This window comes from Cydia fagiglandana, chromosome 25, assembly GCF_963556715.1.
Source record: "Cydia fagiglandana chromosome 25, ilCydFagi1.1, whole genome shotgun sequence".
NCBI classification, from domain to species: domain Eukaryota; kingdom Metazoa; phylum Arthropoda; class Insecta; order Lepidoptera; family Tortricidae; genus Cydia; species Cydia fagiglandana.
The window spans coordinates 3250369-3270030 of record NC_085956.1 but is presented as its reverse complement, the minus strand read 5'-3'; the positions used below and the strand labels follow the sequence as shown (position 1 = coordinate 3270030).

At 38.1% G+C, this 19662-nt stretch overlaps 1 protein-coding gene across 9 annotated transcripts in view; it reads left to right on the top strand.

The window, feature by feature from the left end:
- The window catches only part of LOC134677000 (probable nuclear hormone receptor HR3), a 203031-nt gene that overhangs the window by 135446 nt on the left and 47923 nt on the right, over positions 1-19662 (top strand). Inside the window, exon 1 of one of the 9 annotated variants that reach the window (XM_063535380.1) lies at positions 17557-18538. The exons of 7 other annotated variants lie outside the window; for them this stretch is intronic. In XM_063535380.1, the coding sequence (XP_063391450.1) occupies positions 18250-18538 (289 nt within the window). In that variant the 5' untranslated portion in view covers positions 17557-18249. Of the gene's footprint in view, positions 1-17556; positions 18539-19662 lie in introns of those variants that run through there. One more of the 9 variants, XM_063535388.1, reaches the window with a different exon arrangement.

The following is a 19662-nucleotide window of genomic DNA, read 5'->3' as shown; positions in this document are numbered from 1 at the left end:
ATCTGTATGTAACTAACTATGTAATGGAATCTAAGGTAACTAATTTAACCATCTTCCAAGGATCGTAGCGTCATGAAAATTGGCAGCTGTATGTAGTTCTGATGACAATTGACAATACAATAATATATATGGTACTGTCGAACTGATCTGATGATGGAGACAGGAGGCGGCCATATTAACTCTGTGATGAAACAACGCAACCTAATTGTGTTAGGGGTTTTTAGAATTGTCTCGATGAGTATTAGTTGTCTGTCGTAAGAAAAGTACAGTCAGCGATAAAAGCTTGTACCAAAAATGAAATTTTTGCCAAAAACTTATTAGTATTTGTTTTTATAGCGGCAACAGAAATATATCATCTGTGAAAATTTCAACTGCCTAGCTATCACGGTTCATGAGATACAGCCTGGTGGCTATCCCGCACTTGGCACGTTTTACTTATTTCTTGGACGAATGAACAAAAAGTATTTTTCTCGTGAACTTAAATTACGTACTTATACGATATGAGATTTTACACAAAAATTAAGTGTGAATCATTTCGCTTGATTTCGCTATTCAGTGTAAGTTTTTTTTAATTGTCTAGGTAAGTATCGTGGCAAGGAACTCCGGTCACCCAAACATTGAAGGTCGACGACCAAGTCGATGACCGCCGAAAAATTTCATCCGTCATTCGTAGCAATTGTTTTTTAAAGATTACTCAGCCCCTGTTCAAGTTATCTATATGATGTTTATATGGATCGATAGCGTTTTTTTCTAGCTTTATTTTGGTGTCTGTTTGACCTAAATCGGTTTAGTAGTTTTTGAGTTATGTGGCACTTTTTGTTATTACGTGTTTCTTGGTATTATGGTTAACTTTTCCTGAAAATTTTAAGTTACTACTTTATTTAAGTTTATTTTTGACTATTATAATGCAAAATTTGTTTCATATACCGCTTAAATGTACTTCAAAAAGTATATTTTATCATATTTTTCCCGCTAAAAAGACAGTTTAAAAAACATCGAAACGCAAATAACATTACAGCACATCAAAACCCCTAAACTGTCTGAAAAATGATAGATCTAGCCGAAAACCGCGTAAAAACAATGCTTGCTTACGGCACAGTGCGTTCAACCCGCGGTCGTCCAATGACCCAAGATTTTCGGCAGTTCATCGACCTCCGGCCATATTTATAGCACAAGCGAGACGGCGATAACGCGCCTACGGCTGAAGCGAGACGGCGATGATTCGCAGACTTTTTTATATAAGATATATTGTGTCTAGAATTTTCCAATTGTGACGAAATTTTCGTCATTAAATTTGCAAATGTTGAGGTAGCTAGAAATATTGGCGGTTTGATAAAACCATAAATAAAACGGATGTTTAACGGGTGTTTTAAATTAATTTATCTCCAAATTATACCTATCGGCAAACTATTTCTGTAAATCACTATGTAGGTAAGTAATTGCAATCCTAAAACTATACTGGGTGTGGCCTGTAATACGAGCAAAAAATTTAACTGTATGCAGTACTCCTCATACTGACCAACATTTGTTCAGCAACTTTTAAAAATAACTTGTGGTTTGATTTTTAATACACTTTAAAGTTTATTCTAAGACGCAATGTATTGCGAATTTTGTTATGATTAAGGCATGACAAGCAAGGTCAAACACAAATGATATGGCATGACGATGGCGTCCATTGAAGATAATATTAATTTTGTATGAAAAATAGGAAGTCTAAATACTTCATAATTTTTAAAAGTTGCTGAACTAAAGTGTCACCGTTTGAGGAGTACAATCTATATTTTAATTATTTGCTCGTGTTACAGGCCACACCCGGTATAATGTGTCTATAAAATGCGGAGAAAAGACGATCCCGAAAGTGACTGACTTACTGCGAACCCCTTTTTGGAAATCGGTTAATAGAGTAAAACAATACTTTAAGGTCAAATAGCAGTTTCGTTCGTGTTAAACTGCCATCGTCTGTTTAGGATACCTACTATAGTGCCTACACCAAATCATGGAGTTTACCCTTATGATAGATATAACTAAATAAATCCTTAAGGGTGAAACACCAAAAATTACATTTTAAACTCTAACGTTGTATGTTGGTAATATGTATGTATGAATATGCATTATTGTATATGGAAACAAGAACACGAGAAACACAGTTAAAGAGAAATAGAGTAAATTGAATAAAGCAAAGGCGAACTTATCCCTGTATGGGATCTATTCCAGTTAGCCTTGCAAATTGCTAATAATATAAACGTATTTTGGAATTGCTTAAAGCATTTTAGCATCTAACATGTTTAGTAAGCTACCCTTAAAAAATAAAACTTCAGTCAGTCTAACATAACACATTAATCTCTTTACTAAAACGTCCACAGGCGATTTCGCAAAATCACTATTAAAAAAAAATACTTTCCGCAGTGGAAGAAACACACGGAAGCAGAAAGCTTGAAACCTTCGCGAAAAAAGAAACAAAATTAAAAAGTTTAACATTTAAAAACCTGGATACCCCGAGGAAGCGCACATGCGGAAGCGATTACAACCTATGACAACATAAGTTCAACGAATGACCGACAGGGGTCAGCTTACACTGGCAGCGTTTTATTTTGGCACATTCAACTCTTCGCAGATCAATGACCTGTATTATATCGATTATATTGGATTAAAATATTGATTGTTATGAAAGTTGATGATATTTTTAATACAATTGTTCATTTTACGTTTTTTTTTCGGTATTTTTGGGGTCATTTGAGGTTTTTGGCTTTAGGTCGAACGCGTGATAATCTTTTTTTAACGAGACGCGTGGATGTATTTTTATTTTGTGTGAAGTATTTTTTCGGTATAGTATGACGTGATGTATCATTTTTACGCTGTACTGTGAAGACGTAGGCAATGTTTTAAGATATGACTGTGCATATTTGGTATTTTACGCATTTTAGGCTTTCTTAAGACGATTATCTGAACTATTTCATATATATAAACTTGTTTTTTTTTATGAAATCTGTTATTTTTTAATGATCGTATTATAAAATAAGAAGTAAGAAGTAACAACATATTCTGCGCACATCGAAATACTAACGGGGCGCAGAATAATCGGCGAACATACATACTTACATAATAAATAGCCACAAGCCACAACCGAATACATAACGTCCTTCTACCTATTTATTTATTTAAACTTCATTGCACATTTAAAAATATACACTGGCAAAAGGTAGACTTAATGCCACACGGAGTTCTCTACCAATCAACGTAGGGGGAAGTCCCGCAATCTATAAATTGTAGTTGGTGAAAAAAAAAGGCGAGCGGAAGATAAATCGCAGACTGTATTGTTCCGAAACAAAAGACAATCGGAACCGGCTCAGTTGCCAACAGATATATCGGAGCGGCCGTGGTGCCACAAATATCTGAACACGCCTCTACTGTCAAGGCGTTAGAGTGCGTGTTCAGGATTTTTGAGCACCTCGGCCGCTCTGATAAATCTGATGGCGACTACAATATGTGGATTTGTAACCTTAGCAATTTAAGGAAACTAGACAAGCGACGACCAGTCTGGCCTAGTGGGTAGTGACCCTGCCTGTGAAGCCGATGGTCCTGGGTTCGAATCCCGGTAATAGCATTTATTTGTGTGATACATACACATATTTTGTTCCTGATCCGAGTCATGGGTGTAAATACCTATATACATTTATTCAATATAGTCGTCTAGCACCCATAAGTACAAGCTTTGCTTAGTTTGGGTTGGGACTAGGTTGATCTGTGTAAGATGTCTTCTCATATTTTTTAACATAAGTATGTTTTCATTATATCTCTGAGCGCTGGTGGCCTAGCGGTAAGAGCGTGCAACTTTCAATCCGGATCTCGCGGGTTCAGACCCGGCTCGTACCAATGAGTTTTTCGGAACTTATGTACGAAATATCCTTTATATCCGATATTTATATACCAGTTGCTTTTCGGTGAAGGAAAACATCGTGAGAAAACCGGACTAATCCCAACAAGGCCTAGTTTACCTTCTGGATTGGAAGATCAGATGGCAGTCGCTTTCGTAAAAACTAGTGCCTACGCCAATTCCTGGGATTAGTTGTCAAGCTGACCCCAGGCTCCCATGAGTCGCAAAAAGCCGGGACAAACGCGAGGATGAAGATGTTTTCATTATACCTCTATTATAAGATGTATAAGTCCATTCAAGTCCATCGCGCACCACGTGGGGTGCGAACGACCCCGCGTACTACGAACCTGAAGGCTGTTCGATGACCCCAGGGTATAGATATAGTATAACATAACATTTGACGGACACTTTACGTAAAACTACCAAAGGAATCGTTCTTTCTTATGTAGATGCCAAGGCGAACACACATATACGTAAATAGGTATATTACCACGGAATAAATAATAGTAATACTAGGTACAGAAGACTCACTCTCTAACAAAACGCGTCTGTTACGATCAGGACAGATATGGCCGCTAGGTGGCGACAGCGCCACGCGCGGCTCATAAGCCACCACGCGCAACTAAAAAGCCACCAAAACTGCAAAAAAAAAAACAAATTTAAAAAGCGTAAGCGGGTTACTAGCCACCAAAATTGGTGTGGAACGGATGTACTTTTAGCTACCTGTAGCAAAGCGACGAAATCGCGAAGTGAGCCACGCCTGATATTAAGCTTATGTGAAAATCTAAATGACAAGTTATTTTCAAGCTAACTATTTAGTTAACTACCCAAAAAGTAGCCTCCAATCCAAACCTTGGAGCGACAACGCCCACCATTTCGTAGTTCATAAGGGTGAACCCTGGGTTCAACTGCCGGTACACTAACCTAAGGGTAGGTTCAAAAGTACGGTAACCTAAGGGCCAAAAGTACAGTAACCGGCGGGTCAGTCAACGTAGCGGGCGACGACCGGCGGAATTGTGTCAAAGTTCGGAAAACCAACGGAAAAATGTGCGTTCATTGAGTTACAGATTCGGAGGTTTTTGTGCAGTATTCGCAGCTGTATGGTTTTTGTGTACAGTAGAGTGCATAATTGTTTTCCATCGTATTTTCTCGGAAACGTTCGTATTTGTCATGATACTTCAGTCAACGTCAGTACTTTTTGTACCGAGACTGGCTGAAATAGCAAGACACTTTCGTACGTTTCCGTGAAAATACGATGGAAAATTATGCAATAAATCTGTAGGTACCAACAGTATATTTTGTAAGCACACATTGTAAAACGTAGTATATTACATATACAATATCAATGGGAAATATCGTTACTTCTCTAATTAGGAAAAATAGAAAACTAAATATGAACCCCTATGCCCTAGTGTATATTCATTCGATAGCGTGTCGAGCGTTCGCGTTTGCGTTATCTCTATTTTTGTATGTGATTTTGAACAGCGCGCCAAGCGAGACGTTATGGAAACTCAAACTCCCATACAAGATGAGACGCAAACGCGTACGTCACGTCTAGGGTTACCAGACGACAGGAATTTTCCTGACATGTCAGGAATTTTGGCCTTTTGTCAGGAATGGGTACGAAATTCGAAAATGTCAGGATTTTTTGGATTGATAGACTTGTTTATAAAGTATCTTTTTATTTACCTACATTAACGCCTCCCCTCCCCGTCGTCGTCGTCGTCAAAAATATGAATGTCAGGAAAAATATTCGGAAATCAGGAATTTTGTCAGGAAATTCTAAATTTATATCTGGTAACAGTGGTCACGTCACGCTATCGAAATAAATTTACGCTAGGGGCACTATCCTAATCAATGAACATTAACTTTTGAGGCCTTCTAAGGTGAAACACCTTACATTCAGTACCCAAAATACTCTTTTGCATCACAAAAGACCCCAACCCGTGCATTTCGTAGTGACTTTTCGTAAGCCTTATTTACAAAGTCATAAGATCTATTTATGGTCAAAATAACATGTTATTCTGATCTTTAAAACGTCTAAAGGCCAGTATATCTTGCATGGTCTCTGAATATAAAGAGGTTTAAGGGAGATAGAGCTCAAATTATAAGTTTAAAGATGTGTTGAAGGCAGGTGAAGGATTGCTCGTTAGTCGTTACCACGCGTAGGTGTGGAGTCTTGGCGCGTACGGTATGCTAATTTGGGGTTCTGTTGGTATGAAAATCTCCTCTTGTGAGTGTAAAGTAGCTGAACGGATGAAGTGTTCATAATTATCGACTTTGTTGTTAACCACATTTTTACGTTCTTTTTAGGGTTCCGTACCCAAAGGGTAAAACGGGACCCTATTACTAAGACTTCACTGTCCGTCCGTCCGTCCGTCTGTCACCAGGCTGTATCTCGCGAACCGTGATAGCTAGACAGTTGAAATTTTCACAGATGATGTATTTCTGTTGCCGCTATAACAACAAATACTAAAAACTGAATAAAATAAAGATTTAAATGGGGCTCCCATACAACAAACGTGATTTTTGACCAAAGTTAAGCAACGTCGGGAGTGGTCAGTACTTGGATGGGTGACCGTTTTCTTTTTGCTTTTTTTTGTTTTTTTTGCATTATGGTACGGAACCCTTCGTGCGCGAGTCCGACTCGAGAAGTATCAATAATTTTTTCCTGTTGTCTTAGTTTTCCTTCCATAATTTTATACCATCAAAAAGTAAAGACTTAGAGTTTCTTAAACGACATTTCCATTTTGGTTGAAATTTAATTAAATAAGTACAATATACCTACACATTTTTAAGAGGGTTCCTAACTGTAATCATCAAAACATTATCAGAGAGAAAAAACCTTTTTCAATGATTTGAGTCTTCTAAATATTAATAATAATATCAAGTAAGCCAAAAAACGAACTATTCTTCTAAAATTCTAGCTATTCTTAAAAACCAACGTCATACATGTATGTATGCAGATATATTCGATACATCATATCAAATTGCAAACCTAATAAAGAGCCAGAATCCGACTCGCACTTGCCATTTCCATCCACATGATGTCACTCTTTTTTCCATACATTATCTCATACATTCTCGATTATTATCGACTCGTAATTGGTTGTAAAAAAACCGTCAAGTGTACGGTAAAATCGGTAATCATGTATCATTGTATCAATAGGGGGCATTACTGCAATATTATGCCACCAGAGTGCAGCACTAAGCTAGCTAGTAAACCATTCATTATACATACTGTGCCTTAAACTAACAAGTTTTCACAGACAATTAAATATGACATTGATGCATCAAGGCGGTTTGTTAACAAGGGCCTACCGGTAAACGCGGAAATCGAAATTTAGTCATCTGCCTCTTTATCGCTCAAATATGCAAGAGTGATAGAGGGGCTAGACAACGAAATTTCGATTTTCTTGTTTCGCGGTAGATCCCCAGATTGTGCTGCATGGATAGTGGTAGTGGCGCCCCCTATGCAGAGTTTTGCGTAATATTTCCTATTATCAAAGATTTTTCTTAGCCTTTACAACCGAGCAATCTTTGGTAAGGATATATCAATGTGGGTACATTAGTAGTAACTAGTAGTAGTAGTACTAGCAGTAAAACACTTTTTTTTCTTCCTTGCGTTATCCCGGCATTTTACCACGGCTCATGGGAGCCTGGGTTCCGCTTGACAACTAATTCCATGATTTGATGTAGGCACTAGTTTTTACGAAAGCGACTGCCATCTGACCTTCCAACCCAGAGGGGATACTAGGTCTTATTGGGATTAGTCCGGTTTCCTCACGATGTTTTCCTTCAACGAAAAGCGACTAGTAAATATCAAATGATATTTCTTACATAAGTTCCGAAAAACTCATTTGTACTCATTTGTAGTAGTAAAACACTTTATTGTACAAAAATCAAAACAAAACAGGAACTATAACATTCCCCATTAGTGTTATAATAAAATTAAGGGGTCCCTTTGTTTCCCATAAAGTTTTAAGTCAGAATAATGTATTGTTTGTCATATTATCGTTAGTCATAATCATAAAACTGAAACCGTTAACATTTCAGGATTTTCGTAAGGTTTAGGTTAGGTTAGGTTTGTTTTATGGCAATCCTGAAAAGTTACGCGTTTCTGAGAAAAACCAATGATGACTAACGAAAATTTTGACAAACAATTATGTCAATGAGTTATTTGAACGAGATAAATTGATGTCAAACCAATGATTGCATAAAAATGTGGTAAGTGGTTTCAGGAGCCTATGGACTACAATCTATTTTAGTTAATAATGTTTAAAGGATTCGCAATGTTGACAACTGAATTACAGTATTTTTTAAATAAGTTTCTTGAAACTTATGTACAAAAGATCATTTGACATTTACCAGTGGCGTTTCAGTGAAGGAAAACATAACGAGGGATTTTTACTAAACTCGATAGAACCTTGAGTCCCTCTGGGTTAAACATTGGTATTTGAAGTCATCACCAAAATTACAAAAATCCCAATCGCATCATACTCGCACGCTTTTCTGAAATCATAGACCAAAATAAGAAAAATCGCAGTAGCGTCATAATCGCGCGCTTTTTTCCAAGTCGGGGCAAAAACGCGACCACGTGGGCAGGTCAACGGCTGGCCCAGTGCGCGCGAGGGTCGCTGAACGCGCACACATGCGCGCACGTGCGTACGCGCACGTTTGTGTGCGTGTAAGCTACGCTGTTCGATTTTGAATCTTATTGTAAAGGCCTAAGGTTCAGTGATAGTCAAATGGGTATTGTGCAGATTGTGCTACAACTGTTTAGTTTTCAAAAGGAATGACGGTGTTGTATTAGACAAATGGTTTTAGTAATATTCATTTTTGCAATAAGGGCCCGATTCGGATTTTGAAATAGACATCTATTAGATATCTTTTAGACATCACCATAGATACGATAACGATATGTGTAAGATCTAACCTGTCAAATTTGACATTTGCGCGATTCTGGAGATACTCTTGAACGATTTCCACAGGATATGACTTTGAGATCCAATTCACATCTAATAGATATCTAACGTAAAAGTGACATTGGTTGCCCGAATTGCGTTGCAAAAGAGAACTAGTTGATATCTAAACTGTAACGTATCTAGAATGGATCTAGTACGTGTCGTCTCTTGTGAATATCTTGAAGTTCGAATACGGCAGTAAGTATCTTTGTCATGTACGTTAGCCACTGAAAGTTAATTTTGGTAAACGGGTGTCATCATCATCATCTTCCTCGCGTTGTCCCGGCATTTTGCCACGGCTCATGGGAGCCTGGGGTCCGCTTGGCAAACAATCACAAGAATTGGCGTCGTAGGCACTAGTTTTTACGATAGCGACTGCCATCTGACCTTGCAACTCAGAGCGGAAACTAGGCTTTATTGGGATTAGTCCGGTTTCCTCAAGATGTTTTCCTTCACTGAAAAGCGACTGGTAAATATCAAATGATATTTCGTACATAAGTTCCGAAAAACTCATTGGTACGAGCCGGGGTTTGAACCCACGACCTCCGGATTGAAAGTCGCACGCTCTTACAGCTAGGCTAACAGAGCTTCCGCTTCAGTTTGTGTGTGTATTAGCCCTTAAGGGGCCCACTGATTAACAGTCCGCCGGACGGTATCGGCCTGTCAGTTGTTCGGAACTGTCAAAATTTTATTCTAACTGACAGGGCGATACCGTCCGGCGGACTGTTAATCAGTGGGCCCCTTTAATTTCCATCCAAAATGTAACGCTAGTAAAACGTCCCAGATGAGTTTTAGGTTTTATGGCAAACGTACTATCGACACTGTTAACTGACAGTTCATAAACCTTATTACAATAGGCATAAGGTCCACCGATGGACAGTGAACGGTGTTGTTTGTACTCGGAACTCCTAAATAAACTTGTCCCGGTTTCCAACTGGGTGATGTTTACCGTCGGAACAATAATATATTGGTTATTAACAAATTCGCGTGGCTTACATATTAGTGTGCCGAAACCGGATTTTAGACCGAAACCGAGGGTTCGGTTTTGCTCTAGTTTTGACACAGAATAAATAATAGTACTGCCGTACAGAAAGGACCGATGGGGTCGAAAAGTGCTCGAGTGGAGACCACGGACTAGCAAGCGCAGCGTAGGACGTCCACCCACAAGATGGACGGACGACCTTGTTAAGGCCGCCGGAAGACGCTGGATGCGGATCGCTTCCAACCGGTACGAATGGAGGTCCAAGGGGGAGGCCTATGTTCAGCAGTGGACGTCTTATGGCTGAGATGATGATGATGATGATGACAGAAAGGAAACTTCCTACAAAACCGAAGTCACAGCGGTTCAGGGTCGAATCATGCTGTCCCTTTATAATATATGGCACTATCCTTTTTGGCTATTTAGGGTTGTCTAAATTCGAGCCAGTATCTTATCTGTGGTCGTGCACGCATAGGGACGTCAAGTTGTGTCAACCCTAATAATTGCTCGGAGCAATGCCGAGCCGAGTTTGGCCGAAGTCAGGAGTTTCGCACCCCTGGTTTTGGTTCGGCCAAAGGTTCGGTTTCGGCCGAAATGTGATTTTTATTCCGATACTTGCCGGATGCGAAGCCGTCACTTTGGTTGGCCACAAGTGCCACAACCGATATAGTTTTAGCGCGGCCAAAGGTTGGACAGTTTTTTGGCCGAAACCGAACCTTCAGCCGAAACATGATTTTTATGCCGAAACTTGCCGATACAGATTTTTTTTATTTTCTGTTGGGCCATTAAGTAGGTACATTATTTTTCTTAACGGTCGTCCGTGTGGGGCCATAGCGCCGGATGGTGCCGGAAACACATCAATTGCGGGGAACGCCGATCGATTCGCCGGACGCCCGATCTCTAAATAGGGTTGCCAGAATTATATTTTTTAATAGGATAACATAGTTTAGAGAAAAGAATCATTTCACAAAAAAAATAGACTCTGACCACCCTAACTTTGCGTTATCTTGGCAGTAAGAACGCATACATATCCCTATAAGCTTCATACTTGACTTAACACTTGGCATGAAAACTATATAGCGTCGTGTTCAGAATCTAATTGAAATGAATGGGACGAAAAATAGTACGAGCTAGCATTATGCGTCTTTCCTGTGGACATCGTAAATAAATGGAATTAAAAGCGAAACTTAGACATGTTGAAAACTTCTACTTCATAAAAGCTGTTTAATTAAAGACTGTATAAAATATACCCAAATCCTTAAATGTTTTGTATTGCCTTGACTGTATTGTCTTTTTGACTTTTTTAATAACAAAATCTTCTAATAGGCTTCCGTACCCCAAATTAGTTTGTATTTTACTAAGCATACGCTGTCTGTCCATCTGTTTATTCGGTTTGTCTATCTGACCATTCTGACCACAAATAACGTTGCGACCGCCCATAGGCTACACCAACCGCTTACCATCAGCCAGTCTGTGTTTATTTGCCTCCGACTTATTAGTAGTAGTTGTTACATTTCTGGTTGTGACAACCCTTAGCCCACTAGGACAGAATTAATAACACCTCTTTGACATAACTGACAACCCTAGATACCAGCAGTTCGTTCGCCGGACGACGACCTGCCCGAAATTGCGGGTCATCGTATCTCGATTAATATCAAAAAGTCGCAACTATTAATTTCAGTTACTTGTAAATGTAACCTTATTATCTGACGCAAAGAGTTCATTTTTAATCTGTGCAGTTATGGCAATTGATATGCTTTTACTTTGGAGTTACATTTGGAATGTAAAAGTCGAAAGTATCAGCTGCAGTTTTCTAAAATTCAATCTTATTCAGTGTGTTATAGAGTTGATTTTTAATTGTTTCGTTAGTGGAGTTAGTACGTTTTTATTCTGAAATTGATTTTTCTAGCCGTTGCAATTCGTAACTAGATTCGGATTCGAAGTTTAAATTTACAGTTTAAACGGATGTTTGGTTTCCCCTTGTTGCAAATTTTGGAATATTTATTTGAAAATAGAACGTTAAATAGGACTGTTCCTATACCGCAAAACTTATTAAAAAAAAAAAAGACAATGTTGCCACTTTTTACTAGCGCGTCTTGTATTTATGTAAAAATAAGTTAATAAAAGTAGGTACTGTTTTAAATAAATTATCTTAGCGTGATTATTTATCAAAAGGAATTTACTATTTTACAAACAAATTATTGCAGTGGCAACATTGTCTTACTTTTTTGGTTTTGAATTTTAGTTTATATTTATTATTTGATTATACTGATAAAAAAAAAATAACAATAATTTAAAAACTGCCTAAATTCAATCTCCATGGGTATATATTATATTTCTAAGTGCATGATCATATTGATCATAATTATAAATTAATTCATAGAATATGGTACCTTATGCAATTTTAAATGTTTGACAGATTTTCTTACATAGCAAACAAAAATCCGAAATAATTCCAATAAGGCCTCTGAGTTGGGAGGTCAGATGCCAGTGAATACAACGAAAACTAGTTCCTTCGCCAATTCTTGAGATAAGGTTACTGAACGGGCTCAAGCTTTCAGGGTGGGGGGTAAAATATACTTGGTCAAGCAGATCTTGTCAGTAGAAAAAGGCGGCAAATTTGAAAAATGTAGGCGCGAAGGGATATCGTCCCATAGAAAATTTGAATTTCGCGCCTTTTTCTACTGACAAGATCTGCTTGACCAAGTATAAATAAAAAATATCGACGTGTGAAACTGCCTTTATTTCAGTGTGAACTGTCAAAAGGGTCACCAATGAGTTCATAGTTCACTAAACCCTGCGTTTTGAAATTCGAATTCGCTCCACATTTGGCTTTTTGAATTCGGAATACGATTTAACGGTCATTTGGAGTTGACACTGCTCGGGGTTGCGGATTCGACGCCCGAAGATTGCTGAAATTTAAAAAAAAGTAATTACATATTTTACAAATTTTTGTATTAAAGGAAAAATGGCTAATTTCAGTCTTGCCCGATGCGGCGAATTTTCCATTTTTTTTTCCTTTTCGTAATATTTTTTTATAAAAATGGTTTTATTCAGCAAATAATTTTCCGTATTATTTATTTATAATTATTATTCTAATAAATTACTTTTTAGAGCATTAAGACCCAGAAATAATTAGGGCATACTGAAAATTCCTGGACTGGCCACTTAGAAAAAACCGGGCAAGTGCGAGTCGGACTCGCGCACAAGGGGTTCCGTACCATAATGCAAAAAAAAACAAAAAAAAAGCAAAAAAAAACGGTCACCCATCCAAGTACTGACCTCTCCCGACGTTGCTTAACTTTGGTCAAAAATCACGTTTGTTGTATGGGAGCCCCATTTAAATCTTTATTTTATTCTGTTTTTAGTATTTGTTGTTATAGCGGCAACAGAAATACATCATCTGTGAAAATTTCAACTCTCTAGCTATCACGGTTCGTCAGATACAGCCTGGTGACAGACGGACGGACGGACAGCGAAGTCTTAGTAATAGGGTCCCGTTTTACCCTTTGGGTACGGAACCCTAAAAATAAATCGTCTCATATATCAGAATCCTGGAACTTTCAGTATGGCCCACGTAACATATTTAGCAGTCGACGAACTCTTACTGATAAAACATGCAATTTTTATCAATTTTAAAGTACAGATAGTACAGATTTAAAGATATCGGCCATTACATGGCAACCAGTTGTATTTACAGTATTTTATCAAAAAGTACATTTCTTGGTACAGTCAGCACCAGAAGTTGCCAAGCGGGCGAAGTGTTCAAAATTACCTTGACACGCTCTTATTCTCTTAAAGTTCTTAATCAATAGAGTAGCGTCAAGATCATTTTGAACACCTGGCCCGCTTAGCAACTTCTGCTGCTGACTGTACACGCGTGTTTTATTAAAAATATTGTATGTATATTGACCTTTTATTTTTGAATAACATTGATCTGACACGATGATATTTTGTAGAGCCATTATAAGAGCGAGTCACATATTTTTGCGGACTTCGAAGAGTAACATATTATTGCGGGTGACTGTATCAGTAGGTATCAGTGGCGGCGCGTCCATAAAAGCCGATTCCCACCGGCTTGCCTGTTTTTGGACGTTTGAGCAGAGTTGTAAAGGAAATATGTAAGTCAAACTAGCCCCGGCTTGCCTTTGGATATGTTTGACGCGCCGCCACTGGTAGGTATATCGTTTTGAAATGAATTGTATGGAAGCGGCTAGCGGCGCAATTCGGGAAATGAATTATAGATTCACTAGATATGAAATAGTAAAGATATGTGACGTTCCACGGCAAAAGGTACCATTGCCTCGGCTGAATATTGGAGCGGCGTTAATAATAGCACGAGCGCCAGCCGCCATTGGTACCTTTTGCCGAGGAACGTCACATATCTTTACTATTTCATATCTAGTGAATCTCTAAATCATTTTCCGAATCGCGCCGTAGGTTCGAATAATCTTTAAACCCGATTTTAGGCCTACAGGGTTGTCCCAGGCACTTACGCCCTTCTGTCCCTCCGGGCGGCGACCTTGCGTGCGAGCGAGACGCCCGTGACGTCACGGACCTCTCGCTCTAAGCTAACGACCTATTGATCCCTGTTATTATGTTTTTAACGGAAATGGAATTATATTATATAAGGTTTTTCACCACACCAGCTCGGAAAGAATAACTTTGCACTTCAAAAACGAATAGCAAAGTTGCATTTTATCCACATGTGAGGCTCACCACACCAGCTCGGAAAGAATTACTTTGCACTTCAAAAACGAATAGCAAAGTTGCATTTTATCCACATGTGAGGCAAAGTAATCAAATGCAAATTTTGAGTTGTTTTCTTATGTTTCCTGGTTGAATTGACTTTTAAATGATGATAAATAATTAATAACATTCATTTGGATTTGATTTTGTTTGATATTTTACATTTAATATGTGCTTCGGGTTGGTGTGGTGAAAAATTTTGTGTTTCACTCGGGGGCAAATTTTGTTTAACCCTCGTGCTTTGAAACCCTCGCAACGCTCAAGATTCCATTTTTCGAACCACTCGCTACGCTCGTGGTTCAATTATGGAATCTTTCGCTTGCTCGGGTATCAATATTAGCACGAGCGGTTAAACAACAACTTTGCCCCCTTGTAAAACAAATAACTATTTTCTATTCCCACTACCTACTTGTTAATATTATAAACTAGCGACAGTAGCGACCCCCCGGGCTATAACCGCGAAAATCGAAATTCGCAAATTGCGGGGATTTTTCTCTGTCACTCTAATTACGCCTTCGTTGGAGTAAAAGAGAAAGATCCCCGCAATTTGCGATTTTCGGTCTTCGCGGTAGCCGGCGGCTTCGCACGGGTTGTAACAAATTATATATCTAAACCCTCCTCAAGACTCTATTGATAGGTGAAAACCGCATGAAAACCCGTAGTTTTCGAGTTTATCGCGAACATACATACATACATGTGTTTTTGCACCGCCTACAACTTATCTGCTTTGCCTTAAGGTTGACTGGTAGAGAATGCCTTATGGCATTAAGTTCGCCTTTTGTACAGTGTATTTCCTTATGTGCAATAAAGATTAAATAAATAAATACATACATACATACAGACTGCCGTATTCGAACTTCAAGATATTCACAAGAGACGACACGTACTAGATCCATTCTAGATACGTTATAGTTTAGATATCAACTAGTTCTCTTTTGCAGTGCAATTCGGGCAACCAATGTCACTTTTACGTTAGATAGAGTAAGATATCTATTAGATGTGAATTGGATCTCTAAGTCATATCCTGTGGAAATCGTTCAAGAGTATCTCCAGAATCACGCAAATGTCAAATTTGACAGGTTAGATCTTAAACATATCGTTATAGTATCTTTGTGATGTCTAAAAGATGTCTAATATATGTCTATATTTCAAAATCCGAATCGGGCCCACAGTCTCACTACCCACTAGGCTGGACAGGTCTTCGACTAAAAACTCACTAAAATCGCTCTATAAGATGTCGCTGCCTGATTCGAACTTTAAGATACGTCAATTAATAGACCTAGAAACGATATGGATTAGATGCGTTAGTTTTAAAAGTGACGTTTTTGTTTGAAGAAACATCTTCTAATCTATATCGTTTCTAGATCTATTAATTGACGTATCTAAAAGTTCGCATCGGGCCGTTGGTCACCATTTCGCAACATTTCATAACATAACCCCACAAAAAGTCAGTCACCCACAATTTGAACGTCCTTGCACCCCAGTCCAATCACCTTTTAGGGTCAAAGACATTAAAAACACCATAAGAAGGTCATAAGTGCTTAATGAGTCATTAGACCACGTGGTCACGAGATATTTTGGGAGTATTTTTGATGGGATGTTCCAAAAGTTTTCAGCTGTACCCCGGGGTCGATGACATTAAAATACAAGTGATAGTCATTAATGTGACCACGTGGTATTGGATCGCGAGATATTTTGACGTATTTTACAAGGTGCAGTACAAAAGTTTTTGGACAGCTATTTGGATGACGTTTCAGTGTTGGAGTCAAATCAACACTTTTTTTTATATTTACAAAGTAATTTTTTTTTTATTTGTATAATGATGAAGAGTTAACCTCTATATAAGTAAATATCATTTTGGATACAAAAAAAACAATCATAACTAATCAAAGCAAATAATCTTAATTATGTAAAATAATTTTTCAATAAATAGCCGCCTCATACTAAAAGGAATTCTGTTCGAATGAATATAATTCATTTTTAGTTTAGGGTGGCCAATTTCTAACAGTGTCCAGTTACTGACCAATAACCCTATCTGGCACTATATCAGACTTACATCACAGTTTTAAAAACTTTTTGTCACGACCGGGGAATCGAACCCAGGACAGCCGGTTAGTCGGCCGGTCGATATTTAGGTCTTGGCTGAATCAAATGTAGGTATAGTTAGACCAAGATAAGTCTGCAACGATTATGATAGCACACGCAGTGCAAGTGTTATTTATACGTCATAATAATGTCATAGAAGTTTGACGTTTAACATAACACTTGTGCTGCGTGTACTATCAAAATCGTTGCAGAGTTATCTTGGTCTAACTGTTACACTTAACGTTCCATGTTTGAATTTTGACATATAAATTCTAAAACTAAATTGACGAAGGGCACAATGTTTTTCTTATACCTTCTACAGGTAAGTACGTTAAGTATAGGAAAGAGCAATTAAAATTCCCAATAAACATTAATTGCAAAATAAAAACAAAATGACTAATAAAACAAAACGAGCACACGAACGCATTTTCCGGGGTCACTGACCTCTTAACACACCGACAATATCACGTACAATAGAAAAACCGTTGATTAAAAACGAAATTCGAAAATCGAACGTTTGCCAAAAATCGCGGTTCGAACGTTCCTAGGGTTCAACAACTTTTCACCGAAATCTACTTTGTTTGGGTCCTCGGTTCAACGCCCTGAGCGGCGCGGTGTGCGCGCCGCGCGTATAGATTACGTCGTCACGCACACACCCACATAGCGAGTCATACCGGCCAGTCATTTTGCTTCTTAATTACAATTAAAACTAAGATTTTTCCATTTCGAATTTTGAAAATCGAACGTTCTTTACCACCAGCACCGGGTACGTGGCTTTTTTCTTCTTAATAAGGCTGTTTTACGCGGATTTTTGTAACTGCCTGGACGTTGAACTATAACTATGAGCTAGCCGGAATATTCGGATGAATTTTTTTTTCGTAGCCTTTGAAGATTCGACAGTGCGTCAGTCACGATCGGAGCGTCGCGCGGGCAGCCAGTCGCCATCGGGACACCGAGTTGTGCACTACATATAGTACAAAAATTAACGTACAAATTTTTTCTTCTACACTAGTGAGGTGAACGTATATTTTTACAAAGTGACAGTGGAGTGACCAAACTGGATTTACAAAAGTGTGTTCCTGATTTTAAGTAACCGAGGTTATTTAAAATCGTTTCCAAATTGGCATTTTTTCCGTAACTTTAAAGATATAAATCCTTCTTTCCGTTCTGTCTTTCTTTACAGATTCAGTGTTTAAGGATAACATAGTATACGGGAACAAGTGTGAACAATAAAAAACAGTGCCTTATATGTTTTGAAGGGAAAGTGATTTTTAAAACATCACCACGGAGACAAAATGCCAAAAAACTTGTTGCTATTCAAGAAGTTAATACCCGAAATAAACTTTGCAAAAAGGAACTTTACCATTTTTAGCCGGAACATTATATATATCAGTTAACTGGTGCTTAATACAACCAAGTTGAACCATCGTGCCATAATCATATGGTAGAAATAAAAAAAAAGTTGCCTTATCCGACAAAGTCGAAAAAACCATCAATAAGAGAAACACCAAACACAGTGATAGTAGAATAATGCGAATGCGATTCGCACAGTGGTCGAAGATAACCTGAACCCTAGACAAAAACCCTTTTTTTCAAAAATGAATAATAACCAGTTCCACGAGCTTTTTGGATCGCAATGGCCTCCTGATCAGCATGGAGGCCATTCGTCAGCAACCACTATGCTGCACACATCCCTGCCACAGGGGATGCAGCTGAAACGAGAACCCCATACGGATGTGATGCATAACCAGATGGGGATGGGGATGCAGGATATCTCAGGCTCTGTGGCTGACAGCACCTCCCCCCCTCCGGGAAGCAGCGACGGGATGTTCGGATCCTCCATGAACACCATGTTTATGGATAAGAAAGCTGCTAATTCTATACGAGGTATGTTTTTTTTTAATTTGGGCATGTTTTAATTGCAACGTCAGTTTTTTTGCCATCATTAAATTGAAAAAAAAAAACAATTGCACGTAAGGTCTGTAAGAGATCAACATAGTATATGGACCCTGGAGACTCCAAGGACATCACATTAATAATCGACTATGTAAAGTTTTCAGTCAATTTCTTGAAGAGTCCTTCACTAAATTAAACCAGAGCCTTATTAGATCAATATAATAATTGTAATATATGTATTTTCAAAAGTTCATTGGCCTTTGACCTACAATACGGGATTTTCACCTATTCTACGAATTTACTTAATTTCCATTCCATTCATAGCAATAGGTATGTAATGTACCCACTCATTCATGTGAATGAGTGATTTGTTAACTTTAAAACGAGTATCTATAAATGCCGAAAGACTTCGTAAGAATGAAGTGGCATATCGTGGGTGGTGAACGCTGTGGTTGCGGTGGTCCGTTGCACTATACTGTAACCACAAACGGTATTTTTTTTACTTAAGTTATCACTAAATAGTTTTTTCCTTGTCTTCATTATTTATAATTATTTACATTATAAGTAGGTATGTTAAATCCATCTAATATACGTGTGGAAGTGCTAAACTATTTTATAATACATATGTGGTCATATCATATGACCACATATGTATTATAAAATATTTGACACCTTTATAAATTTTTTAGGTATTGAAAAGTCTGTGCAAAGTTAGCTTGGTCGTGGTTATTAACTGCAACTGGGACGCAATCAGGAAGGGTTATTCATGCAGTTATTTTTTTAATTATTTTTTATTGTTTTATTACGTTGGTTGCTGTAGCATACGGCTCGCCTGATAGTAAGCGGTCACCGTAGCCTACGGACGCCTCCAACTCCAGAGTGTTACCTGCGTTATGCCAACACTTTGACAACCTGTACATTGCTTAAAAAATCAATAAAAATAAAATTTGCACTGCATAAATGCATAAAAATATTGATTAAGTATACTAAATTACGTAGTTAATTAAGATTTATTTGAAGATTCGTTGTTCAGGTAATAGACCCAATCTATAAATATATTTAGCTAAGTAAACCGACAAACCGCGGTTTAGACCTGATTTCTACAATATCAAGGT